General features: G+C 54.8%; 1 protein-coding gene across 3 annotated transcripts in view; it reads left to right on the top strand.

Moving 5' to 3' along the window:
- EPHA8 (EPH receptor A8) overlaps positions 1-26,983 on the top strand; it is a 48,883-nt gene that overhangs the window by 5,347 nt on the left and 16,553 nt on the right. For all 3 annotated transcript variants that reach the window (XM_067566273.1, XM_067566272.1, XM_067566274.1), the window contains exons 2-4: positions 1,349-2,012; positions 20,122-20,277; positions 24,539-24,874. In XM_067566273.1, coding sequence (XP_067422374.1) covers positions 1,367-2,012; positions 20,122-20,277; positions 24,539-24,874 — 1,138 coding nt within the window. In that variant the 5' untranslated portion in view covers positions 1,349-1,366. The remainder of the gene's footprint in view (positions 1-1,348; positions 2,013-20,121; positions 20,278-24,538; positions 24,875-26,983) is intronic.

The raw sequence follows: 26,983 nt of genomic DNA, 5'->3' as shown, positions 1-26,983 counted from the left end.
CGATGCTCTTCCCTCCCACCTTGTCCCTCGTGGTGAAGGTAGTTCATGCTCTGCCCATCCTAAGTAGAGGGAGCAGCTGGTCCAGCCAGCATCGGACCTGCCCGCAGCAAGTATTCAGCTGTGCCGTTGGGTCTGCCTGTGTCTGCCCAGGTCCCCAACAGCTCTGCATGATGCAGGATGGGACCCTGGGAGCCACACCCTGCGCCTGGCATGTTTGCGCAGCTCAGCGAATAATGGTGACAACTCTCTAGACCTCAGAGTGCCTGGGCAACCCTTACGGAGCTACTCCGCTGCCCTTCCCGCATGGCAGGGAAGGGTTTTACAGAAGGGAGAACCAAGGCACCGGCAGCAGCCCGGGAGGCTGTGGCAGACCCGTGGAGAGGAACAGAATGACGGCTGGTCCCAGGCAGCAGGGCCCAGCACAGCACACGTGGTGCTAGAACAGCCAGGAGGGTGCAGCAGCTCCGTCGTCTCCCCAGGAGCTGGGGTCGTGGCGGGAGGGATCCTCTGCCCAGGAGCTGGGATCTTCCTGCACTAAGTGATTCAGAAGCAGATGTTGGCCATCCTGACGTGCTTGCCATTGATTTTTTCCTTGCTCCCCGTGTCTCTCCCTGTACCCCACATTTCAGGGCGGAGGTCAGGAGGTCATGAGCTTATTATGGGGGGGTCGTGAGTTGTCAGCCCCTGTACAATGCCGTGCATGGCTGACAGCCAGAACCCTGCAGAACTGGGCGGCCGGAGAGCAGCAGCTGCTGACTGGGTGCTCTGAAGGTAGCGCCACCCCCAGCAGCAGCAGAAGTACAGGTGGCATGGCATGAGGGGTGGCATGGCATGGGGGGTCATCACTTTTTTGGGGAGTCATGATAGCCTGAAATGTTTTCAAAGGGGGTCCCAGCAAAAAGGGTTTGAGAACCCCTGGTCTAGCTGACGTGGACAGCTTGTAAGCTTCCCAGAACCCGAGACCTGCTCTCAGAAACTCTGGCAAATCCTCACGAACAGGGAACACTTGCATGGAAATCCGGGCGGGTTTGCAACCATTTGCAAACAACCCAAGGGTTCAAGGAAAGGGGGATTGTTCAGAAGTGCCTAAGGAATTTAGGAGCACAAATCCCAGTGGCTTTAAATGGGGCTTGGGCACCTAAATCCCATAGACACTTTGGAAAGTCTCCCCCTAAATTCACAATCGGTTTTGTTCACAACCGATAATTCCACCAGCTGCAGTTATGACCGTTCTGTTTCGTGCATGTTCACACTAACACCGTCTCGCCCCGTCACCCGCTCCAAGGGATGGTATCTGGGACTGGCTGACATGCATGTTCATACTAACCTCTCCCCCTCTGTCCCACAGTGGGATTCTATCAATGAAATGGATGAATTTTTCAGCCCTATCCACACCTATCAGGTCTGTAATGTCATGACCCCGAACCAGAACAACTGGCTGAGGACCAGCTGGGTCCAACGGGATGGTGCCCGTCGGGTTTATGCTGAGATCAAGTTCACCCTGCGGGACTGTAACAGTATGCCAGGGGTATTGGGCACCTGCAAGGAGACATTCAATCTCTACTACCTGGAGTCTGACCGGGACCTGGGCAGCAGCACCCGGGAGAACCAGTTTGTGAAGATCGATACCATAGCAGCCGACGAGAGCTTCACAAGCGCAGACCTGGGGGTCAGGCGGCTGAAGCTCAACACTGAGGTGCGGGGTGTGGGACCCCTGAGCAAGCGGGGCTTCTACCTGGCTTTCCAGGACATAGGGGCCTGCATTGCCATCATCTCCGTCCGGGTATACTACAAGAAGTGCCCCGCGATGGTCAGGAACCTGGCTGCCTTTTCCGAGGTGGTGACCGGGGCGGACTCCTCTTCCTTGGTGGAGGTGCGGGGCGAGTGTGTGGGGCACGCTGAGGAGAGAGACACCCCCAAAATGTATTGCAGTGCGGAGGGAGAGTGGCTGGTGCCCATTGGGAAATGTGTGTGCAGCGCCGGCTACCAAGAACAGCAGGATTCCTGCATGGGTAAGTCTCTGCCTGCCTACTGATCGCCTCTTAAAAGGGGGAGGGAGGGGGGTGCAAAGATACCAACAGGTCAGGACGGGCCCTAGATTTGAGGGTTTGCACAATGAGCTGTCACAGCAGAAATGGTCCCGTGGACATTCTTATAAATTCCAGTGGGGATAGGGGGGAGGTAATTTTATTTTATTTTATTTTATTTTATTACTTCTTTTATTCACAAGCAGACATTTCCCCTGCAGCATTTGCCACCCAGACAGTGCAGCCTTCTGCTAGTGCACAAGAACCCCACAGTGACATTGACCGGAAACTGACAAAACGGAAGTGAAACTTACTGGTCTGTTTTCCTTTCCCAGCTGAGGGCGAACCAGCAGTGTGAAGGGCTGAGTGTGTGAGTGTGTCAGAAACCCAGGGGGTTTTATCCCCGTCGGTGGCATTGGTAACACAGGCAGGGAAACCTGCTTTGTAGTGAGCTATGACTTTATGCTGGGAATATCCCTCCTGTAGCTGAGAACTGCTCAGTGCACAAGATCCAGCACACGCTGTTAACAGCTCACTGCCAGAGACAAGAGCATACCTGTCTGGCCTCGCCGATTTTAGTGCTGTCTCTCTCGTTTCTCTTTGGCAGGTTGTTGACAGCAGAGCCAACAAAAGAGAGAGGCAAGGTTATCGCCTTAATCCCCCCAGTTGGGGGCGGGGTTGGAGGTGTAGAGGAGACTTCCCCAAGAGCTCCCCACACCAGGAAGGGGTTCAGGCTGCAACTGTATAAACTGTGATAAGGAGGCCTGGTGAGCAGGCAACAGCTGTGCACAGGCTGTGTGGCTGGCCCAGGGCTGCGTGTTTACAGAACTCCATGCCCTGGGCTCCCCAGGGGACCCCTCTGCACAGATTTGTTTGGTTTTAGTTTCTTCATCAAAGGCGTTTAGAGGAGCAGAGCTCTGACTCTGCAAACAGGGACACGGGGCTTTGTTTGAATTTCCGGGCACTGTAAGTGGTGGTGTTCGTCTTAGCAAGACTTGACGCAAGATTAGAACATCCAAAGTCAAACTGGAAAAGATCCAGGCTCTTCTGGGACCAATTTCTGCCCCGGGGAGTCCCCAGTTCTGCAGAGCCGGGAGGACAGGCAGAATACGTGCATGCTTCTCAAATTCCACCTCTCCTGTTGTCTTTGGCTGACGTGATATCCTGGGGTGCGTGTGATCGGTGGGTGTCTCGGGGGAGTTGATTCTGCTAGAGAAGAGTTTCTGGTGCCAGGTGAATGTACAGATATGGGGGTGGGTTAGTCAGAAGATCACATTTGACTGGGTAATTCATAACTGACCCTGCTGCTCTGACCAGAAGTCCATTGCGCAGCTCCAGCGTCGGCTCCTCCACCCCAGGCGCCCAGGTCCTCAGGCAGATCCCAGCCAGGCAATAGCCGTGACGAATAGCGGCTGCACCCCCTGGCTTGAAGTGGTTTCCATCTGACGCAGGGTTTACAGTTTGCTTCAGTGGCTCTCAGCCCTCCCCCCCCATTATGCAAATTGTTCCAACGCCACCGCTGCAGAGGGTTAACGAGGCCAGGGCTTACGGACCAGCTGCGAGAGGGGGTGTCCTGTGCAGGGGGCCGCGGAGAGCAGCCAGGCAGGGAGCACTGGTGGAGTGGAGAAGATGGGGAGGGGACAACAACAAGGGGGGGCCTGCAAGTGGCAAGTGGGGAGCCCTGGAGGGGACCGAGGGGATCCCATCGCCCTGCTGGAGGCACCCCTGCTGCGAGAGGCGGGCGGCACTGGCGCCCCTCTGCCGCCAGGACGGGGGCTGGAGGCTGCAGGCCACAGCTCAGGCTCTGTGACCCGCCCTGCTGATGCCAGACAAGGCTCTGGCTCTGGATCCCCAGTTCTTTTCAACGCAAGACGTGCGGGTGGGGCGGCCACGCAAAAACTGGCTCCCTCCCAAGAGATAAACCCGAGACTGGGAGCTGCAGCCTCAGCACCCCCCGGGACGGGAGGAACGTACCACTCCGCGGGCGTGAGAGCCGCGGTGTGCACTGGCGGCTGGATCCACCCCCACTGACTTCAGCGGGACAGGGCAGGTATGCAGCCGGCAGGGGCATTCGTGATTCCCTCCGGGGAGAGCGGCAGGCGGCAATGTTTGGGAGGAGGCTGCAGCAAATAGTCCAGGTGAGGTTTAGCCGCCTGTGAGACAGACGGCCGCGTCTGTGCTGAGGCCCAGGATAAAGGGAGCACAAAAGGTGAATGCGGAGGGTAGGGGGGAGTGGTACTCATGAAGCAGCATGCTGGGTACCTGTCTGCCTTACCCCACACCTGTGCTGGGGTCCACCAATCCCCAGCTCTGCTGCTCAGGCCTCCCGGCCCCCGGCACGGAAAGGCTCCGAAATGCTTTTGCCATGATCCGGTTTCGTGAACCGCCTTCCATCCCTCCGGCAGGTACTGAGAAAAATGAACAGCAAAAGAAGGCGGAGGGGTGGGAGCCCTGCACTATTCAAACATCTTTAGCTTTGACAAATAAGGTGTCCGGCTGTGAAAGGCAAAAGGAAATTAATCTGGAATCACATTTTAAGCCCTGCTATAAAGGCAAAGTAGCTCATCTTTAATTTTTCCCCAGCTAAAAGTGAATTTCTCTGATATTTATAGAAAGATTATTAGCGCTCCGAGGAGTGATTTATATCGTCGCGTCCCAGTGACAGAGAATGAAAAATTGCTGGGGCGACAGCCACTGGAATCTTGCTCTTGTCCGCCTGACAATTAAAACGGCTAATGTCCAATTTCGACAGATCCGGGCGGGTTATAAATCTTGTCGGAAAGGCACTTTTCACGATGAAAAATGAACTCTGCACGAGAACCTGAGGTCCCAAGATCTGTATCTGTTTGCTTTTGTGTGTAAATATATTCGCTGTACATACCCTGCCCCCGCCTGACACTCGTAATGGGTTGATGGACTGGCTGAGTCGCCCAGGCTCCTGTTGCCCTGCAATATTGGGATTTGCCACGCACTTGTTACAGCGCTTCCTTATCAGAGTGCCTGCTTGTGGCATCACCTGGTGCAGCAGCCCTTCAACCCTGGTTCCACAGCTGGTCTTCCGCTGCTCCAGCCACCCACACGCCCACGCCTTCTAGGTTGCAGAGACCCAGCCCTCAGGTGAGGCCACGGACACGTCTGCCCTCCTGGGGCTCTCCAAGTGCACGGCAAGTCTGAAGCAACATAAACAAAAACTCTTCCCTTATCCGCAGGGGATCTGCTAGGCCTTCCTTGCCCCAGCCCTCTCTGCCTGCTCTCCTCCAGCTGAGCAGGGATCTCCGTTTTAAGTCCCTCCCTGGAAGCCATTTCCTGCTCCAGGTGTCTTAATTTGGGCTAAGTGGGCCTTCAGTAGCTCATTAGCCTCTTCCTGCCTTGCACAGCGGCTTGCGTGCCCCACTACACACGCCTCCACTGTGCGCTGCTGCAGATGGATGGTGGGAAATAACGCTGGACTGTGACCTTCCCGTCAGACGTCACCCAAAGGTCATCAGTGTGTCTCATCAGTTTTCAGTTGTCCAAGTAGCCTGCAGAGCTGCACGCCTGAAGTCCGGTTCCCACGCTTATTGTAAGCTGCCACCCTCTCTCCAGCTAGAACCGCCAGCTGGGAGAGTTTATGATGGGGGCATAAAGCACCTGAGCTACAACTCCCAGGAGGCACTGCAGCGCCGTAGCCAGATGCAGCTTTCTGTCAAACCGGCTGACAATGAAATGTTTCGGTTCAGTTCAACAAGCCAAAATGTTTCGAGTGGGGTTGAACCGACCTGAAACATAATATTTCATTTAGATTTTCCTGACGGAAAAGAAAAAATTCTGCAAAATCAAACTATTCCCATAGAAATAGTCTCTGCCCAGGGTCACTCGGGCACTCGCTGCTGTATCGCTCACCCTCCGTGACATCACAATTGGCTTTGTTCCCATGGGGCCTTTTGTTAGGATGTGTCTTGTCTTGTCGTTCTTATTATCAGCATCTTCCTACCCTGCAACCCAGTGCAAGCACTAGGTGACTGGCTGCGTAGTTCCACCGTGGACAGCAGCTTTGTGGGCTCTGGGAAACCGATCGCATTGTGCGTCTGTTCCAGTCACTGTGTGGGCACTGGACAAACCGATCGCATTGTGCCTCTGTGCCAGCGGCTGTGTGGGAGAAGGAGACGTGTCATTCTGCGGAGAAATAAAATGGAGACTCAGGCCATTTGCCGTCATCAAAGGCCCTCTAGCCGCAGCGCTCTGTGAAGAGGCTGGGCTACTCTCTGGGACCTCCAGCTGCAGGCCAGTGGTGGCCATTACATCCTGCTGCCTCCCCTTGCACTTCCAGCTGGAGTCAGGATTCCTTTTCACCTCTGCCCTGAGGCACCGAGTGGCATTGCTGTGTGCTGTCCAACCGCTCCCAGCTCCCGTCCCATCCCGCAGGTGTGGGGAGGGTGCCTAGGAGCATTTCGTTCCGGTTTGTAACGTGTAGGGATCCTTCGGGGGGTTAGGACTGTGCACGTTTGAGTCGTCATTGCACACTCCCCAGGAGACATGCCGAGTGGCTGTGGATTTGGGTTGAAATGGTCCGTCCTTCAAATTCTCCTTTCCCGTGGCTTGTACCTTTCTCAGAAACTGACTCCGAAGTCCACGGCCTGTTTTTTCCTGATGGCTGGTCACAAGATATAAAGAAGCTATTCAGGAAAGTCGGGTGAAAGTCTCTTTAGCAGATTGTGAGTTCTGTGCATCTAGCTAATCCGTTACACCTATTAGGAATATAGTCATGTGACTGCAGATCATGTGCACCGCTCTCTGGCAGCTGACCTACATCCATGCATTCAGGCACTGGATCGGGCATCCGGATATGTGGCTCGCAGCAGCTCTGGGGAAGTGTTTCTGTGAACAAATGTGAGCGAGGGACATGGGAAACATGCTGACTTTAGGATCAGAGCTGGTCCCGGGTTCATTAGGAACAACGCTGGTGGAGAAATCAGTGCCTTTTTCTTGGCCTGGCCCCGATTTCTGTGGTTCGCTTTGTTCTCTGTGCCTGTTTGGTGCTGTGGCATTCCCGCCGGCAGGGTGTCCATGAGCTGTGCGCTCTGACTGGGACTGGTCACCTAAGAACGTGGCATTGCCTTTGCTCTCAAATTGGAGAACAGCAGGCCAGGGATAGCAATTGGCAGATGCCCACAGCCCCTTGTTCGCGTGTGAATATGGGTGTTTAACAATAGCACGGCCAGGATGCCCCAGGTATCCTGGTGGACAAACCCCTGCTTCCGCCCGTGCTGACCCGGAGCACACACCATGGCTGAATCAGACGCTGAGACAGAACCTGGGCTTCATGTAATGAAACACCGTGTCAGACCGTCAGCAGCACCACTCGGGCTGGACATGGTCCCTGGGCTGGGAATAGCATGCGGAGCCTTCAGACCGTGTCCTCCACACCCAGAGAGGGGAGGGGTGGGGGAAGGTGACCTGGGAGGTCACCTCTGCTCCCTGAGTCAGTGACACAGAGTGAATGAGAGTGGCCGTGACGCTCATAGGAAATGGCCAGTCTGAGCCTCAGTGGCACAGGGAGAGAGTGGGCAGGTTTCAGGGCCCCAGCACGGGCTGGGTTCTCCAGCGCCAGGGGAATGGGCTGCTGGTGGAAAGCCTGGTTAACCATCCGGAAGCCCATTCATTTTTTTTCCAGTCAGTGGGATTCATGCTGATGAACCGATCAACAAATGTAATGTACCTTAAACCTTCCTTGTGGGCAACTTTAATGGAGCAATTAAAGCACCATGGCATTGCTAATTCAGAGGAGAAAGACCCGGCTCAGTAATTAGATGCTTGTGAATACAGTTTTGCATCCATAGATGTTTATGAACAAAGCCAGGAGAGGAAAATCAGTGTCCTACACATGTGATGGTAGGGGAGAGCAGATTGGGGAGCAGGGGAGCGTGGGGGAAGGGGGAAGATGTCCTAGGTGAGGTAGCCCTGGGGGAGAGATGCTTCTGGGGAATGCTAGGAGCATGACTGTCTGTCATACGGAAACATGGGAAGCACTAGACATATGGTGTAAATTGGTGCAGACATTGAGCACAGAAATAGCACAGCAGCTGCCTTGAAAAGTTCTTCTCGGTGGGGCTCCAGGGTGGTGACTGTAGAGGGTGTGGGCATGTGTGTACCTGCATGGGTGGTGTGTCCAAACACAGATACTTATTTCTGGCTGGAGGGAAGTGGTGGAGAACCCTTGAAGAGTTTGTTAGGACTGCGATGACTGATGTCATGATATTTGTTCACTGCACTCAGCAAACAGAATCGTCCCGGCCCCACAGAGCGTTTAAGGCACTTGAGATCTTTTCGGGACATTTCCATGAGCCCAGCGTTATGGGGAATTTTTGCAAAGCTTGCAAGAGAGGAGTTTGCAGCATTAATTTCCTTGTAGCTGGAATGAGCCTTTTCACTCGGCCAGGAGCAGAAAGCCAATGTCTTAGTGTTACTGGGCGCAGTGGAGGATTTGCTCCACCATTTCTCAGGGCCAAACATGGTCACCTCTTCCCCTAGAGTCTTTAATTCCAGGGTCGCACACAGCTTGTTCTACAAGGATGATGAATGAGGCATGGGGCCAGGAGAGCTGGGCTCTGGCACACACTCCCTAGAGAAGCCTACGTATGGATGAGGGGCTGAATTAGTGTTGCACGGGCACTTTGTTCTTTCTAACACCCTTTTCACGTGCTGGTTTGAGTGTAGCAGCCACACACGGTGACTTCAGGCTCACCATGGGGTGCGACAGGTGCCTGTGACGCAGCCTGTGTTGGCCACGCCAGTGGAGACAGGATACTTGTCTGCAGGGGCCAACGAGCAGTTCCAATGCAGAAAGCCCCGTTTTCCTATGCTGGACAGCTCTGTGCCAGCCAATCAGATCGCTGCACTCGTACGGTGCATGTCATGAATCCCTCGATCTCATGCCCAGTCAGTGGTCACCTGAAGTGAAGTGCAGCTGTCTGGGTTCAGGGGCTCATGGCACTCTGCTGGCTTGGTCCGTCTTGGGGATGAGGCTTTGCCGTGTGCTCGTTTCACAAACACCCCTCGGGGAGAGCTAGTGTGTTTGTGACACAGTTGCTCAGGGAGAGAAGTGTGCATTAAAATCACGTATCGTTGTGACTCAGAAATGACACGCCTGGATTCAGCCGTGCCGGCAGGAATCCTCAGCTGTTCTGTGTCCGAGGCTGGGTCTGCCCCATGATCTCGGATGAGTTAGCTGGGAGCTACAGCCACAGTCTGGCTCTCATTGGCTTCAGTGGGAGCAGAACTGGCACTGTATTTGTGTGAACATGTGGCCTTCTGTTGAGCACAAGGGCATTTCTTTTAGTGCCTGCCCGGGGGGGCCTTTCGCTCAAGTGGCGAGGGCTGTGCTGGCAGAACCAGGGGTTAATCTCAGCCCAGGAGGTGTGCGGGTTCAGGATGGAGAGGGGATAACCTCACTGTTCCACTCCTGGGGACTCAGAGAAGTTAGATCAAGAGTCTTGCTGGAAGGTTGCAACAGAACATGACTATTTCCTAGAATTCAGAATGAGGAGACACACGAACCCAACACAGAGACAAGGCAGGCTGCTCTCTGACACAGAGGCATAATCCACCCCACCTCACTGAAGGCTGCCTGTCTGCACCTGGCTCAGAGAGCCCCCGAGTCTGCCAGCCGGACGAGGAAATCCCTCACGCTGAAAGGAAGAGTTTGCATTTTAACAGTTTCCTATACACCACACACCATTCTTAAGGCTGCAACCAAACTCTGATTGTCATCTGATCCCCCTTGTAACTCCCTCCTTCCTCCCGCATCCCCCACCCCTCCACGAAAAGAAGAAAAGTCCTCTTGCGCTGTCAGAAACGTGGGATAAGGCTCGCTGGCAGCTAGACCGTTTGCTGACATTTTTTATTACATCGAGTGAGGACTGTCTGAGAAGAAAATGCTTTAAAATGGCTCCTGTTATTAATGTTCTGCAAATTCCCAAGGGCTTCTTCGCGTCCTTTGATCTGCCCAGTGGATTCACATAACCCCACAACCCTGGGACGGACCGGGGTGAGAGTTCCATCTTTTCTCATGCCCAGTGCAGTGTTCAAGGAAAGTTCAGCAGCATGTTTAAACAGCGGCTGCTCTATGAGAACCAGACACAGTTCTCTGTCAATGCTGCCACTGGAGAGAAACAAACAAGCCAGCCGGCTGACTGTATTTTCATCCCTGGCCTGTGAACTGGCCTGGGTTGGTTTTTGAAAGTGAAGGAAACCAGGATCTGGGAAGAGGAGTCCTGTCCCTCCGTGTCCCACCCAACGCCCCCGAGCTGGAGGGAAATGCACAGAGGCATGTGCTAATTGAAGACCTGAGCATTTAAGAGGCTCCGTAACGTTTGCTTAGGGAGCTGGGAACAGAGCACAGTCCTCTGAGAGAGGAACCTGCGGAATCTCCGCCAGACCTCTGCCGGTCTTTCTGTACTCAGCTGGCACTCAGCAGCCTCAGCTGGGTTAGGGGCCGAGTTTTTGGGGTTTGAGTCTGTTTCTTTTCCTTCAGAAATCAGCACTGGGCATGAGCTGGCTCTGTAGCTGTGCCCCAGGCAGCCTGCGCGTCTGCCCTTTGCCAGTCAGGTCATGAAGCAGAGTCACTGGAGTGTGACTGGGAAATGGTCAGAGGTTCCTGGAAAAGGGCTTTTGGGCCCAGGAGCATGCAGCGCATCCGCAGGTGCCTGGGAAAGGCAGGCGTATCCAAAGGCATCTCTTCTCCTCAGGGAGTGAGGCGAGGCTGCTTCCTAGTGGGGTGTTGGAGGTCAGTGTAACTGGAGAGGAACTCACACACGAGACCTGCTGCCAAGGTCGCTGGGGTCAGGCAGGGCCACTTCGCTTCGAAACTCTAGTGTGTCTGTGGGGTGTGTAGGGAGAGCTCAGGGCACCCGGATAATCACTGCAATTCTAGCAGTTTCCACTGTGTGCCCAGTGTGTAAAATGAGCCCAGGTGCGGGGCAGTGTGAACCTAACTGTCAGCGAGCTCACACCCAGCCCAGCACACCAAGAAGATATTTATTGCTGCAGAGTGGAGGACGCTCATGCCATGCCCCCTCTGTCCCCAGCCCCCAGGCCAGACTCACGCCACCCAAGGATTTCCGTGTCAGGGCAGGTCCTGGGCGTCTCTTTCAGGACAGCAGCAGGGGCTGGGGAGTAACCTCTACTGTTTTGTGCTGCTTTTCTTCCCTCGTTTGCATTCACAAACCAGGATCTTGCTGTCCTGAGGCCTTTTTCTGCCCTTGATCTGAGGCCAAACACCCAGTGCTGCCCAGAAGGGAGATGTGCACCAAGCTCCAAGCTCTCGTGCTTCGCGGCCTAGCTCAGTCACAGCCGTGGCTCGTGCTGCGGGCACAGCGCTCCCTTTCGTTCTACGCTGACCTTTCCGGTAATAGAGAAGTGACAAATGCCACAGTGCTGCCCCGAGACAGGGATCAGCCACGTCTGAGTGCCCCGGGCATAGGGATCTATGAGGCATTCTCAGTCCAAAGTGCCTTTTACTCTAGACACAGGAGAGCACCCGGAAAGCTGACGGTCTCCAGAAGAGAGCACAGTCTGTGCCTTCTCTGTAACAGGCCTGCACCACCGGGGAGAGGAAATAGATGCGGAAGGGGTGGGTTCTTCAAAAGCTGAGTGAGCAGTGTGCAGAAACGGGTCCCTAAAGTTCCAGCTCATTGGAAACTCCTGCCATTTCTTGGGCTGATCGCGCCCTTCTCGCCCCAATGCTGAGCAATGTGATCTGTGGAGGAAAGCGCCTTGGCAGAGGCACTGCTCTCACTGCATCCTGGGCGTGCTGGGAGGGTCACAGGGTGTTTGCTGTTCAGTACCGGTGTGTAGCTACGCAGTCGTAGGTTCATGGATTCCAAGGCCAGAAGGGACCATCGTGATCATCTAGTCTGACCTCCTGTGTAAGACAGGCCAGAGACCTGCCCCAGGCCCTGCTTATCCTAGCAGAAAGGAGCCGTCAAGGCAGTTCTGACCAAAGAAAAGCAAGGCGCTGGCATGCAATTAAGAACCTTTCGCTTGTGGAAAAGTCCTGTAGTACTTCGAGCGGATGAAACCAATCAGATTTTAAGAAATTGTCCTGAACCACCTACGGACTTGAATAGCAAACTAGATCCCGGCTCAGAAGTTATATGAAAACCCCATAGAGGCATAGAGGCATTTCTATACAACCACGTTGGTTTCATCCCTGTTCAACACTTCATGTCTGTGCAGCAAGGATCCCCTCTCCTGTCCCCACCCAGCCAATAACTCTGGAAATGAGCAGCTGGGCCCTGTCCCTGGAGACTGCTCAGAACTGCAGATCAAGGGCAGAAACAGAGCAAGCACTGGCCGGCTCCGCAGATTGGAATGGAAGTGTCTCACCGTGGCTGGCGGGGTGGCACTGGCCCTGTCGTCACGCTCTCGCTAGGCCGGCTGCCGCTCGCCGTCTCTCCCCAGAGTTTCCCGTTTCACGGTCAATAGGCTGGTTATTGTTCCCTTAACTGCCTGGGAAATGCAGCTCTCTCCTCTGGCTGGAAGCTCGTCAAAGGCTGTCTGATCGCCCTGCCGCTGCTCCTCTCCCCAGCGCAGGAACTGGGCCGTGGCCCCGGTCGACGTCTGAAGTGGCTGGCAGGTGAGGCTGGCGAGCCTGCCCTCTCGCCCCCCCCAGCAAATCCCTCTGAGACTGCAGCCTGTCAGAAAGTCAGCCGTGTGCACGGCAGCCCCTGCCTGAGCGGCTTTGCCGCTGGCCGTCCAGTCCTGGCGAGGCGGGTCCCCTGAGACAGGGCCTGTCACGCAGACCCAGCACAGGCTTCGTGTCTGCGCCGTCGCCCTGGCCAAAGGATCTGTCCATCTGCGGTCCCTGCACTGAATGGCAAGTGCACAGGGCAAAGCAGCTGTCACCATAGTGAACCCGGGGCCCGGGAGCATCCTGCCCACCTGCCGTCTTCCCAGGGGGTGTAGGACATCCTGGCGCAGAGAAGGGCTGGGGCAGGCCCAGCATGGACTGAGCCACCCCCAGGGGGACCCAGCCTTCCCCGTGCGTGTGGCCGGGAGCAGCATGGATGCAGCCGGGTCACTGGTGAGTGGGAGAGGGCTGTGGTGCAGCTGGCCCTTGGATCAGAGGGGAGGAGAATGGGCACAGGCAGCCCCAGAGCAAGGGGGAGGGCGCAGATGTTCCCTCGGTCAGGCAGGCATGCAGCAGTCCGGGGAAGGACAGAGAATGCCGGCGGACATACCAAGGGCTTTTACTGCCGTGGTTTAAAGGGAGGTTCCCATCGGTCACCGGAGAGCGTCACCTGCCGATGCCCTGGGTGAGGGGGATTCCTTTCAAAACAGCAGAGCAGAGCAGAGCCCCTCTTTCCTGCCGGCAAGCCACTGGCGCGGTGGGGAGGCAGCTGGGCAACTGGCATGGGAATGCCTGGGGAGCACAGTGTCCTGCCCTGGTGCTTCCCAAGGCATCTGAGCTCGGGTAACGTGGGCCAAGACTCAGCCGGTGGGTCAGAGTTGGAAGATCCTGCCAGGATGCGCCTGGTGATTCAGTTCACATGCAGGGAGATGTTTTATTTATTAAAGTAAGGAACACCCCCACCCCCCGTGGCTTCATAGTAAGAGCCCCCCTGGGCCAGGGCCGAGAGAGCCTGCTTGACCGGCCCCACCCAGTCCAAGGCACTGCTGGCCTTCCTCTTCAATTCTTACCAATACTTCTTTGCACTGTGGTAGCAACTTGGAGCCTTGTGGTGCCAGGCGCGATACAACCAGGACAGACAGGGAGGCTGCACCCCGAAGAGCTGAGAGTCTGAGTCTAGGACAAGAGACGAAGCGGCCGTGGGCTCACGCAGACACGTGGGGGAGCACAAGGAGGAAATGCGGGCCAGTGGCGGGGGGAGCAATGGTCCCGGCTCACTGGCTGCCCAACTTTGCTGAGTTTTTCATAGGCATTGTGGCAAAGGGGGGTTTGAAGGCAGGAGCTGAAGGAGGATGAGGTGATGGCTTTGTGGGTGTTAACCAGGAGCTCCTCCTACAAGAGAGGGGAAGCGCGATGGTCTGGTAAGAAAATGTTTAACAAACAAGTGCTGAAAGCTGGCGACGCGGAGCTGGGCTGACAGCAGCTGAGAGATGACAGGCAGGGCAGGGAGAGGCCAAGATGGGGCTGGAGAGTGAAGACAAGTCATTCGTGTTTCTGCTTTCTAATCTTTCCCTTCCACCGCCCACATATCACTAATTGTTCAGGGGCCCCTTTGACCATTTGACTGAATCGCCTGGCGCTATGGCCCCTGGGAAAGGGCCTTGTCTGCACAGACTCCTACCTGGTAACGCATGGGCCCTAACGTCTCCTGCACGCTGTGGCATGTGCAATTAGCACACAGGATTCTGTTCTGAACCCGTCACGTCCTTGAACTTGCCTCGGGTGCCCAGTAAATTAGGGGACTTCATCACTGTGGAAATTCCCTGCAGCAATAGCGGAGCTCCATACTCAAAAAAACCATTTTGATGAATAATTGTTTTCTATTCTAATGACGTTTTGACTAGAAAATGTCACCAGCTCTGCTGTGTGCTATGATCCCTCTTGTGCTGCTGGGCTACTCTCCTGCCCCGTGTGTCATCAGGCACACCCAGGCAGTGTGAGTGCACCATCAGTGCAGCATGGGACCTGCAGTGGGAGGGCGCAGAGAGTTGTGATTTGGGGGTGGTGTGCTCCCACCCGGCAGCAGAGGTATAACTGACATCAGGAGGTGAAAGGCACAGGAGAAGCAGGCTAGTGGAATCTTACACGTCGCTGGGAAGCTGCCCATTGGAGTCAACCCCTCCTGGTACTGACTCAGCCATCGTTTGATGAGTACTCAGGGACACACGTGTGAAATGCATTTGGCTCCCACTGGACCGGAGTCCACATCACAAACACGTCCAGGCCTGTGGCAGGTGACATGGGGGAAGTTGCACGAGTGCTCTTTGTGCTGCCCTCTTCTGTCAGAGGCTTTCATTTCCTTGGGCTGTCAATGCTGCAGCTTCCTCCACAGTTACATTCACAACAGAAACACGAAGACATGCACACCTTGCATCTCCCCCTTTCAAGCTGGCATGCTGCCCGGAATGACAGTTCAGTCTGGGACACAGCCAGCCTGCACTGGTGTGGCCCCAGTTTGCACAACTAGAAAAAACAAAGAGCTTCTCCGTTCTTGGCTGCTAGCACATGGCCTGTGGGACTCGACCTGTTCCATTGACCGGTCACATAATCTGTAAACTTGGCATGCAGCTGAATTGGATGCCCTTTGCTTGCACGTATGCCAGTGACTGGTAGTCCCACATTCAGAGTGTCTTTAGCCTAGCCAATTTCATATTGGTAAGAATTCCCTGTTGTCTTCCTTACTGAAACCAGCTCCTCGCCCAGTGGGGTGAATCTGCACCACTGTAAACAATGTATGTGAGAGACAAGGAGGGTGAGGGAATATCTTTTATTGAACCAACCTCTGTTGGTGAGAGAGAGAAGCTTGCAAGCGACACAGACCCTGTTTAAGGCTGGAAAGGTGCTAAGAGTGTCTGAGCAATACAGCAGGAGATCAGAGTTATGCCACCGTGGGGTACAGAGCTGGGGTCCACACACACATGGCATGATCACCGAATGGGCTCCCAGCAGCATTGCTGCCTTCACACACAGATCTCTGGGCTGCAGCCTGCCTTCAGTGCTCCTGATGAGAACAGAGACAAGAAGGACCCCAGCCATGAGCTCCAAGCTGGCTGCTCATCCACTTCCCACCATTCCCAAAGCAGCCTTTCCTTCCCCAGATCGCTTCCCCCCATGAACACCAACTGGGACACACAGAGTGGCTGATTCTTGGCTGTCATTTCTTTGACAGGTTCATCTATCATTTCTGCTACCCTGCCAGCTTATTAGCAGATGTTATTCTGTTCCCAGAGGATGAAGGGAGAGGGAAACAAATGGCCCAAGCTACAGATGGCTTGGCAAAGCCTGCCGCACACTTGGTCATTGCCAGAGACCTCCCAGTGTGGGCAGTGAGTGCAAGGAGGTGTCAGGAGCTGGGATGTGGAGAGGGCGAGTTGCAGCTCCAGCGTGGGAGGTGTGGATGGGGTGCGCCGGAAGCAGAGCCACTGAATCCAATCACTGTGGTGGGTGGCTTGGAGCAGAAACCACGTGATGTTGGCATCAGAAGTGGCATAATGTCCAAGTGACACTGAAATGGTTTAGAAGCAAGTGTAGGTTTCATGCAAGGGTATGTTTGCTTTGAGAGCCAGAGGCACAAGCGCTTTGGGTTAGAGATTTCCTGTGCATACCCTGATGGTTGTCATGGGTGTGCTCTGTGGGTGTGTGTCTAGATGTGTGTGTGTAGAGGAGGAAGCAGTGCCAGATAACCATTCCCGACTACAGTCCCCAGTGCACTAATTAAACCTGCTCCCCTGTGAGTGTCCCAGCTCCTGCACTGACACCGTAGCACTGCCTGCTGGTTAGAGCTGGGCTAATCGTTTCAGCTCTGTGAGCAGACTGGGGTTTTCCCAGAGGAGCCTGTGTCTGAGACGGGTCGCACCACGGTCTCACGGGCGCTCCGTGGGGAGGGAGGGGCACGCTGGGATCCGCTAGCAGCTCCTTCACGGTCCCATTCGGCCAGCAGTAGAAATCTAGAATTCCAGCGCTTTTGAGCAGGTTGGACAGAGGAGGTCACATGACCCTGCGCCCTCTCTGGATGAACAAACCTCTCAGCAGGAGGGTGCCCTACGGAAGGTGACCCGGGCTGTCCACGGATATTCAGCAGCAGTTGCTGGAGATTTGCCATTTCACGCCCTAGGCAGGGAGCAGAAAGCGGTCCCCAAAGGGGCACAGACATGCCTTGGCACATTTGTGTAAGGATTTGAATGAATATCCCCGGACAATGCTGGGCCATGTTCACCGCGCTCCGGTTATGGTAGCACCAGGGCATCGCTCTCTCTGGGTGTTGGGGAATCCAATCCAAGTCCTTGTCCCAGGGACCTCAGGAACTCCCTTTCTCCTCCTCTGGCAGCTCAGAGCACTGGAAGCAGCTCTGCTACCACGCCCCGGTCTAGACCTAAGCTTGCTGGCCACCAGACTAGGATATGTATACCGTGAGCCCAGGAAGGGTGGGGCTGGCGTGGCTTCCGTGTGCGGAGAGATTCTGGAAGGGGCGATGGAGCAGGCAAGAGTGTTTTGAGCCTGCTGCTCCATGCTGCCGTGTGTCTCGTGCGTGGTCTTTGCCTACAGCTGTCGGTCTGTCGGTCTGTCTGTCTGCACACCTTTTGCATGGGACAGCAGCACGGACCTACATCAAAATAAACCCCCGTGGTCTCCTGTGGACTACTCCCCGCAGGGCTCTTCCAGCAGCTGGAACTGTCCAGCAACACCGAATAGAGCTGGAGAACTTTGCTATCGGTTGCTTTGGACCATGGCATGGAATTCTGCGCTGGCCACGGGCTGCGTTGAACAGCCTGTAGCCAAGAGCTCGTTCGGTAAGTGTTCGAGTAATTAATGTCTGGGCAGCTGTGAGTGTCCTGCCTCTTCAGTTCTTTTACCCAACGGCAATTCCCTGCTGGTGTGTTCGCCCCACCACTCATCACTCAGTGCCTGTTCTCCCACACTCTCTTGGCCTCGCAGGACCAGAGGTGTGGGAATGGGACATGCCCATGGGGTTGGTAACATGCTTTTGATCAAATAGGTGCCCACACACGGACACAAGCATTATCTGCCTGGTCTCCCCCAGCGCAGAAGGATTGACAGACGGGAGGGATGTGTAGCCCAAGGAACAATCCATTCTTTCTAGTAGATGGGCTTCCGCTTTAGCATAGCCTGACACAGACACTGTCTCACCTGCCTGCCACCGAGGCCATCTGGCATGCGTGCACACACTCGCCAGGACCCTGGAACAGGAACTGTGCAGTACGCACGTTCTGGCTCCAGCAGAGACAGTGGCCAAGATCCCCTGGTCTGCTCTGGGGACTTTCCACAGCCCTAGTGATGAAAAGCACCCGCATGGATCTGGCCGAGTGTCTGACCTATGCCACAGCCCAGACACCATCGTACATTCACACCAGCCCGGCCCAGTACCGTGTTTCATATGGAGCCCGTATAAAGGGTGGTAATTGACCATCATTTTCCCCTTGACTATGTCTAAAATAAATGTGAATCATCGTCACAGGTAATTAACATTTCTTTACAACATTAAATTCTAAATGATTACTACTCCTGCTCAGTGAATATCTGTCATGGTCTGTGTTCCCATTCTTCCTGGCCAGCTGTCTCTGCAGAGCTGATAAATGGGAGCCGCATGCGGTGACAAATTGGCTCTGACTTCACTGCCCCTAATGTTAGGGGGTTGGCTCCAGCTCCTGGGTCCGAAAGCACAAATCCAGAGGATGAGCATCCTCACTAATGCTTCTTGCAGGAGCCCTGCCAGCTCAGGGCATGAGCGAGCACAGCTCCACTGCTGGGATCTGGAGCCAGCCCCCATGGGAACAGCTCTGAAGCACCATGCGTCTGAGGAGCATCATCCTTGTGCCGGCGCTGGGAGGAAGGTGCATACGGGCCTCTGCATTGTAGACACCGGCACAGAGAGCGAAGGCCAGACAGATGCCCAGAGCAGCATGGCCAGGCCCCAATGTTCAGAAATCATGAGTCCAAATCCACGAGATTGGCTCAAGAATCACAAGATGTACAAAGCGGATAAGTGTTGGTGCTAGGCCGTCTGGTGTCTGAGCCTGCGCGGCGTGCTCCGGTCACGCGTTCCAGCTTCTTCCGACCCCCGCAGGGCTGGCAACGTGTCTGTGGGACATGACAGCTCAGAAAAACGACACGCTTCACAAGACACACAGTGAGATTGCGAGAGCTGGCAACTGGGCCAAAGCCCAGCACCGCAGGCACGGAACTGACCTGCCTCAAGCCAGGCACCCGAAAACGGAGGCATCCCCATTAGGGGCTGAGTCACTGGCTGTGGGTCACACAAGGGCATCTGGCGGAGCTGGGATGAGACCCCCACTCTCCTGGCCGGACCTCTTGTGCTGCCTAGGGAGCTCCATGCCACGCTGAAGCTCAGTCAGGCGTCCTGTCCCGTACTCTTTGGGGGGTAGAGGAGGTGGGAGGAGACCCTTTTCCAGCAGCTTTGGGTCCCTGCTGCCCTCCCCATGTCTCGGAGGGTTTGCTCAGGGGAAGCTGACAGTAGCTCTGGGAGAGCTGCTCCGAGGACATGCTGCTCGGGAGGAGGGAAGGGAGCAGAGCTGGCCCTGAGCTGCTGTGCTCTGCTGCTCCCTCCCTCCTGCTCACCTGTCAGCTCCTCCCAGGCATCTCTGCTCCTGCCCACACAGACGGGAATTAGGGATCAGGAACGAAAGCTCCCAGCTGTCCCTCGCAGTGCCGACGACGCAGCCCCGGGTATACAGCTCAGCTGCATCCACTGACAGCGTCATCCTGCATAATCAGCCAGGACTGGCCAGTCCCCAGGTGCCCGGTGCAGCAGCCCACCTGGAACCTGCAGAGAGCAGCACAGGTTGCAGGGGAGCAGAGTCTGGAGGAGGCCGGATGTCAGGCTGGGTGCACGTGGCTGGAATGTCAGCGTGGTTCTGGCACCTCTGGGGATGGTTCTCTTCATGGTTTCATTTGGCTTTACAAGCGCCGAGGCCTGTCAGATTATTAGCCAGCACATGAAACCTCCGGGGAGGCCTGTGATATGGCTGAACCACCCCCCGGCCGGGCCTCCTCCCCCTGCTTGCCTGGGCATCTCGCTTACTTCGTGCTGCGCATGGCCCACTCCCTTGCCTCGTGCTGGGAAGCAGCAGCTGGTGCACAGCCCTCGGAGGGCAGGGCAGGGCAGGGCAGGGCAGAGCCAGCCAGGAGCCGGGCTCAGTTTCATGCAGAGGCATGTGGGCAGCCTACAGCATCCTGCCCCTGGGCTCGCCAGGGCGTCTAGAAGGACAGGGCGGGCTGGCGAGCTGGGCAGTCCCTTTGGAGGGGCAGGGGCAGCGCTCTCACAGAGCGAGTATCTCTCCCGCAGGGCCGTTGAGCTCAGTGTCTAGACGTGGGATTTACCAAGCCAGTGGGTGGGTCTGCGCCGGGTGCAGCCCTCTGACCGCCTTCCTCTCCCTTCTCCTCTAGCCTGCGAGCTGGGCTTTTACAAGTCGGCCCCTGGGGACCAGCTGTGTGCCAAGTGCCCCCGACACAGCCACTCAGCGAGCCGGGCCGCACAGGTGTGCCGCTGTGACAGCAGCTTCTACCGGGCAGCACAAGATCCCCCGTCGGCAGCCTGCACGCGTAAGTACCGGCTCATCTGCCTCAGCCTGCCCCCAGCCTGCCCCCCACGTTCCACAGCACGCAGGGAACGGAACCCAGAGCAGCCTGGCTGCAGCAGCCGAGGGAGATTGCCATCCCAGTGGGAAGGGCCAGGTTGGCGAGGGAGGATCTGTCTGTGGGAGGCGAGGGCACCTGTGAATGTGTTAGAAACACCTGGGTGGATCCTGGAGGCATGGCTACATTAGGGTAAAGGAATGTGTTTCAATCAGGGTAGCTAACACGATAAAGCTGCAATGTGCCTTGATTCCATAAGGGTTTTAAAGCATGTAAGCTGCTGTGTTTTCTTAGTGTAGATGGGACCTGTCTCTCTGCATGTGGATGCCATAGATACCTGGATTCCCAGGCCAGAAGTGATCATTGTGATCATTGATTTAAAAAGACCTGATCAGAGCAGATCTTTTAGGGAAAAAAAATCCAATCTTGATTTAAAAATGATCAGCGATAGAGAATACACTACGACCTTTGGCAGGTTGTTCCAATGGTTAATTACTCTCTCTATTAAAAATTCATACCTTATTTCCGATCTGAATTCGTCTAGGGTAAACTTCCAGCCACTGGATCTTGTTAGACCTTTCTTTGCTAGACTGAAGAGCCCATTATTAAATATTTATTCCCCATGTAACTACTTATAGACTGCAACAGTCACCCTTTAACCTTCTCTTTGTTAAGCTAAATAGACCGAGCTCTGTGAATCTATCTCTGTAAAACAGGTTTTCTAATCCTTTAATCATTCTCATGGCTCTTCTCTGAATCCACTTCAATTTGTCAACCTCCTCCTTGAATTGTGGGCACCAGAACTAGACACAGTATTCCCACAGCAGTCGCGCCAACGCCGAATACTGAGGTAAAATAACCTCTCTGCTCCTACTAGACATGCCCCTGCTTATGCATCCCAGACTCACATTAGCCTTTTTGGCCACAGAGTCTCACTAGGAGCTTGTGTTCAGCTGAGTCTCCTCCATGACCCCCAGATCTTTTTCAGAGTCAGTGCTTCCCAGGATAGAGTCCCTCATCCTGCAAGTATGGCCGACAGTCTTCGTTCCTAGAGATACACATTTACATTTAGTCATATTAAAACATATTGTTTGCTTGCATCCAGCTTACCAAGGAATCCAGATTGCTCCATATTGGTGACCCGTCTTCTTCATCATTATTTACCACTCCCATTTTTTGTGTCATCTGCAAAGTTTATCAGTGATGAGTCTATGTTTTCTTCCAGGTCACTGGTAAAAATGTTAAATAGTATAGGGTCAAAAACAGATCCCTGCGGGATCCCACTAGGAAAAACACCCGCTCAGTGATGATTCCCCATTGACAATTACATTTTGAGACCTAGCTGTTAGTCAGCTTTTAATTCATTTAATGTGTGCCATGTTTGGTTTTTTAATCCAAATATTTTGCGGTGCCAAGTCAAACACCTTATAGAAGTCTAAGGACATGATATCAGCACTGCTGCCTTTATAAACAAAACGTGTATTCTCAAAAAAAGAGATCACATTAGTTTGACAGGATCTATTTTCCATAAACCCATGTTGATCAACATTAATCATATTACCCTCTATTAGTTCTATTAGTTGTTGTTTACATCCCCCTGAGATATTAGTGGACTGGAAACTGTGTTATCATATGACATGACTACAGCATCTGATTTATCCCAAATATAGAAAAGAAATATGTATTGAATGGTTCTGTCTTTGCTCCATTATTATTGATAATTCGACCATTTCCATCCAGTAATGGGCCAATATCTTTGTTAGGATTCTTTTTGTCCCTAATAGCTTAAAAAACTCTTTCTTGTTGTCTTTAACTCTGCTGACCATATATTTCTCCTTGTGTTCCTTTGCTTCCCTAATCAATTTTCTACAATTCCTAGCTTCTGATTTATATTCATTACTATCAACTTCCCTTTTCTTCTATTTGTTATATACTATGTGTAGGGTGCTTGTGTTTGTGTGTCTCCAGAGAGGGTGTATGTGCACAGACATAAATCATTAGAGTTATATACATGTTTGTAGATCTCTCTGTGTGGGCTGAGTCCATGCCTGTGTTTTTGGGGCTGTTTCATCCATCTGAAGAAAATGTGTATGCGTGTTTCTGGGGCACGTGTGTGCACCTGTATAAGTGTTTTTAGGGGGATTTGTTTTTGTGTGTATCCGTGTTTGTGGGTTGGGGGAAATACCGTTCCTGTTTCATTTCCCTGTCTCGTACCCGAAAGTCTCCATTCATGTCAGGACGGGAAGTACTTTCCCACTCAGGTCACCCTGTCCCCTTTGCAATTCCAGTGCTGTCCAGGGAAGGTCTGGATGCAATCAGGAGTTGTTGAAATGTCCCTGTGGAATGCAGGCGGTTTTCATTCACATTCTACACGTGACATGTCAGCGTGCAGCACTGCTGGAGTGGCAGTCGCGTCAAACCCACCCCATGGCGGGAAGGGCTCCTCCAGAGAGGCAGCAGATCTGAGAGGGCTTGATCGCTCTGTGACACGTTGGTGCTCAGACCGATCAAATGGGTGCCAGCCAGGCCTGGTGCTGGCAGATGCTGGGCAAAGACCCCACACCGCTTTGCCAGCACATCTTCATCAGCAGTCTGTGCCACGTGATGATGTGATCCCTTGAGATCTCCCAGGCTAAATAACGTGAGGCTTGTCTAACCCTTGGATGGGAAACCACTCTTGGATGGGATGGGAAACCAGGTGAGTTACTGAGTAGAGAGCACTCTCCCCCCAGCCAGGGTCTAGCATGGGGGTGCTGTGGCAGAGGGTGGGTAACTGACTCTCTCCTCTGTGTCCATGCTGACCCTGGTGTTCCAGCGTGATGCTGGGGGTGCCTGGAGGAGATGGAAAACAGAGGTTTTGCCTGAGATGTTTTGGGGTCCAGCTAGACCAGTAAAGGGTTCCTTGAGCACCTTCCCTATAACCGTGGGGCCGTGGTGCTGCACAGCTGTGTTCCAGTTCCCTCATAGCACACGTACAGAGTCTCATCCTGGCTTTTGCCAGCCTAGCTCCACTTTGCACGGTGACACCAACCGTCTGTCCAGTCCTGAGTCTTCCCAGGATGCTAGCGACCAGGCACTGGGACTGTTCCCCTCTGGTTTGTCACCCCAAAAAGCACAAAACCGGCCCCCCAGTTATCAGTTCAGTTTGGCACATGCACTCCACGCAGTGTGCACAGCAGAGACCTGCCTGAGAAGAAAATAAACAAACCGTTCAGTTAATAGAAAAGCCACAGATTCAAAGATGAAGTAGCGAGGGGAAAGCAAACGTACCAGTTACCCAGAAAACAGAGCTAACGGCACAGCTCCAGGCTTTATGCTTTCATCTTAGATAAAATCCCTTTCCTAATACAAATGACCTGTTGCTTCCTGGGCAGCCCTCCTGCCTCAAGACTGTCCTCAAGGCCTGGCTGATTTTCACTTTTAAAAGGGTTTGCAGGTATCTTCCCTCAGTCACTGCAGGTGTTCAGTGGTGAAAACGCCCTCCTTTCTTAGAGCGTCTTTACACTTGAAATGCCACAGCTGCACCACTCAGTAGACACTAGCTGTGCCGACAGGAAGGCAAGCCGCCTCCCCACGGGCAGTAGCTACGTGGATGGAAGCCCTAACGCAGCCTAGCACAGGGGTTCAGTCGACTTCACTGCGCCGCTCAGGGAGGTGGATTTGTCACGCCCCTGAGCGATGTCGTTACGTTGATGTAATATTCGAGTGTAGACCAGGCTTTAGTTTCCAAAGATGGGAGATTTCTTTTCACCTTCAAGCTGTTCCCATTTCCGTTGATGGTTCCTCACTGGTTTTTCCTGGGCTGGAAAATGGCTTGGTGCTTGAAGCCAGTCTTGTCTGAGAGGCGAGATAATTGCTTCACCGTCCTGTTGTGAGTCCACCCTGGACTGACACTGCTCACTTGGTCTCTCTATGTACCTTTTATAACACACCAAAACGGTTACGCAATGAACTGTGCAATTGATCCACAATTCTATTTAGGTTCTCACACTGCATGTCACCCTCAGAGCAGCCTGGATCTAGGCTGTGCTATTCCCTGCCCCTTTCCCTTCCTCCCCCGCACACCCAGGACATGTCACCCTCTAGTCGGCCAGGATCACTACTGTTCTTTCCCACAGATCACATCACCCGCCCATATGCTTTTCTGTCTCCCATTCCCTGTTCCTCCCCCCCGCATCTCTGGGCACGGCACCCGACCAATCTGGATGAATCTCTGCTTCCTTTCCAGGGCCCCCCTCGGCTCCTGTGAACCTGGTCTCCAGTGTGAATGGCACCTCGGTGATGCTGGAGTGGGCCACGCCCCTGGACAAGGGGGGGCGCACTGACGTCATGTACAACGTGATCTGCAGGCGCTGCACGTGGGACCTGCGCCCGTGCGAGGCGTGTGGCAGCGGGGTCCGCTTCCTCCCCCAGCAGATGAGCCTGGCCCAGGCTGCTCTCACAGTGGCCAACCTTATGGCCCACATGAACTACTCCTTCTGGGTGGAGGCTGTCAACGGCGTGTCTGACCTCAGCCTGGAGCCCAGGCGATTTGCCGTTGTCAACATCACCACGAACCAGGCAGGTAGGAGGAGCAGATAACCCCCAAGAGGCTCGGTCCCCCGCACCGGGGCTGGCTGGACCTTCTCCCAAGGGGGTCAGTGTTTGCCTAAATGTCCCTGGGCTTCCCTGAGCTCAGAAGGGGAATCAGCAGCCGCCACTGTATGTGGGGCCTGTGGCTTGTCCATGGTAGCTCCCAGACTGGCATCTGTGGGAAATGGCACTTGTCTCCCCAGCTGGGTGGTGCTGGCGCTGGGGAGACAGGGCTGTCTGGGGATCACCGCTGAGCTGCCATCTGCAGGCGCACGCTTTGAAAGAGCGAGCAATTCATCTTCTCCCGTTCACTGTCAGCCCGTCACATTCCGCTCCGTCTCCAACACCCCTGGCCGCTCAGCCAGGGCCTCGTGCTGGGCTGCTCCGTTCCCACCGGGGCACGGGGGACGGGGACGTTTGCTTGTTGACAAGGAGCACTGAGTGGAGCAGGAGCCCTGAGCTCTGCCCCTCGCCTCCCTTCCCTAAGGGCCATGCACAAGTTCATGCTCTGTCCAGGGCTCCTTTTCCATCTCACAGCTGGCAGGTGACAGGGGTGTTTGCTTGGGAAAGTCTCTCTCATGCGTATCTTGTCGTTGTGCATCTCTCGCTGAGAAGTAGCCTCTTTCCCCAGGAAGCGAGTCCCCACGTGGGGTCAGAGCAGGCCCTTGCTCGAGGTCCCTTTGGGCCCCACTCCAGTGCAGGGACCAGCCCTTGCTACTGGCCTGCACATCTGGAAACAATCCCAGGGAGCTCTACATGATGCTGAGCCTCAGGGCTTGTCTCCACGCTTGGTGAAGACACTGCCTGTGCCGGGGGGGGAGCTTCTCCCCCTGTCGTGGGTCCTCCACCTCCCCGAGAGGTGGTAGCGATGATGACGGGGGTTAGCTCGATATAACTTCGCCGCTGAGGGGTCCGCGCCCCTGCCCAACATAGCTCTATATAGGTCGGTACTGGAGGCCCTGCTCTCGTTTACAGAGCGTCAGTCAGGAATAACTCCAGAGACGCCAGAGGAGTCGCACTGGTTCAGCTCACAGTAAGGGAGAAAGGAACAAGTCCATTTATTGTGGACTTTTCCCCAGGCTCCCAACTGAACCCTTCTGGGGAACAGCCCTGATTCCTATGCCCCTCCGGCCTGCCCCGCCCCAGAGGTATCACACCGATGCAGAGGTGATGGGCACTGAATACCTTTGGAACAACTTGCCTAGGGATGTGGTGGATTCTCTGTCATTTGAGATCTTTAAATCAAGAGTAGACGTCTCTTATCTCAAAGCTCGGGGCTGGATGCAGGATCCCCAGGTGGGGGCCTCTGGCCTGGCCTATGCAGGAGGTCAGATCAGATGGTCAGAACGGTCCCTTTTGGCCTTCCAATCTCTGCGTTATTACCCGCTCCATCCACCCACAGTGACACTGGGGTATTTCATTGCTACCCTCTCCCCCGTCACAGGGCCCTGTTCCGTTATGACTCCCTGCATCCATTCCCCACAACGAGGGAGTGAAAAGACGGGCAGCAGCAAGGGGTGTGCCCAGGGCCCCAAAGATGCCGGTGGGCGGCGCTTCCTGCCCCTGGCACATAGCTTGTCCGATCATTAGCTAGACAGACTGGAAAAGAAAACCAGTCAATTCTGAGCCCAGCTGTGTTGTTCTGCACGCCAGCGCCGTGTGCTGAGCTGGCGAGGGCGTAACTGGGGCCCCACTGACCAGAAAGGTTTGTGGCTCTGCCCTGCCTTTGTGAACCCAAAACAGAGAGAGCAGCTCCCACAGTCTGGGACGCCGGGAGGCTGCCCGTCCCTCCTCACTAGGGAGCAGGGTGGAGTGCTGGGACACAGCGTGCTTACGTGCGGGGGAGTCTGAAGGGTCAGCGCTGCACCTGGGCCCTTGGCAACAGGACAGCATGGTCCAGCTCTTGGGGAAGGTGCGAGGTAGCAGGGCTGCCCTCTGAGCTTGCGCCAAGAGACCCCAAGATTGGGGCAATGGCTGGACTGCGAACAGGCTCCGGCAGCGTCAGGGACCCAGAGGCTTGGATTTCCAGGCTGCAGCGTGTGGCTCGTTCTGTCACTGGGGACAGGTCCAGTTTCTGATGTTCTGACCTCTGCATTCTCAG

The sequence above is a fragment of the Emydura macquarii genome, unplaced genomic scaffold (genome assembly GCF_026122565.2).
Source record: "Emydura macquarii macquarii isolate MOO-44397 ecotype Brisbane River unplaced genomic scaffold, CSIRO-AGI_Emac_v2 contig_2768, whole genome shotgun sequence".
NCBI lineage: Eukaryota > Metazoa > Chordata > Testudines > Chelidae > Emydura > Emydura macquarii.
Note: the sequence above shows the minus strand (reverse complement) of the source record. Positions and strands in the feature narration are given on the sequence as shown.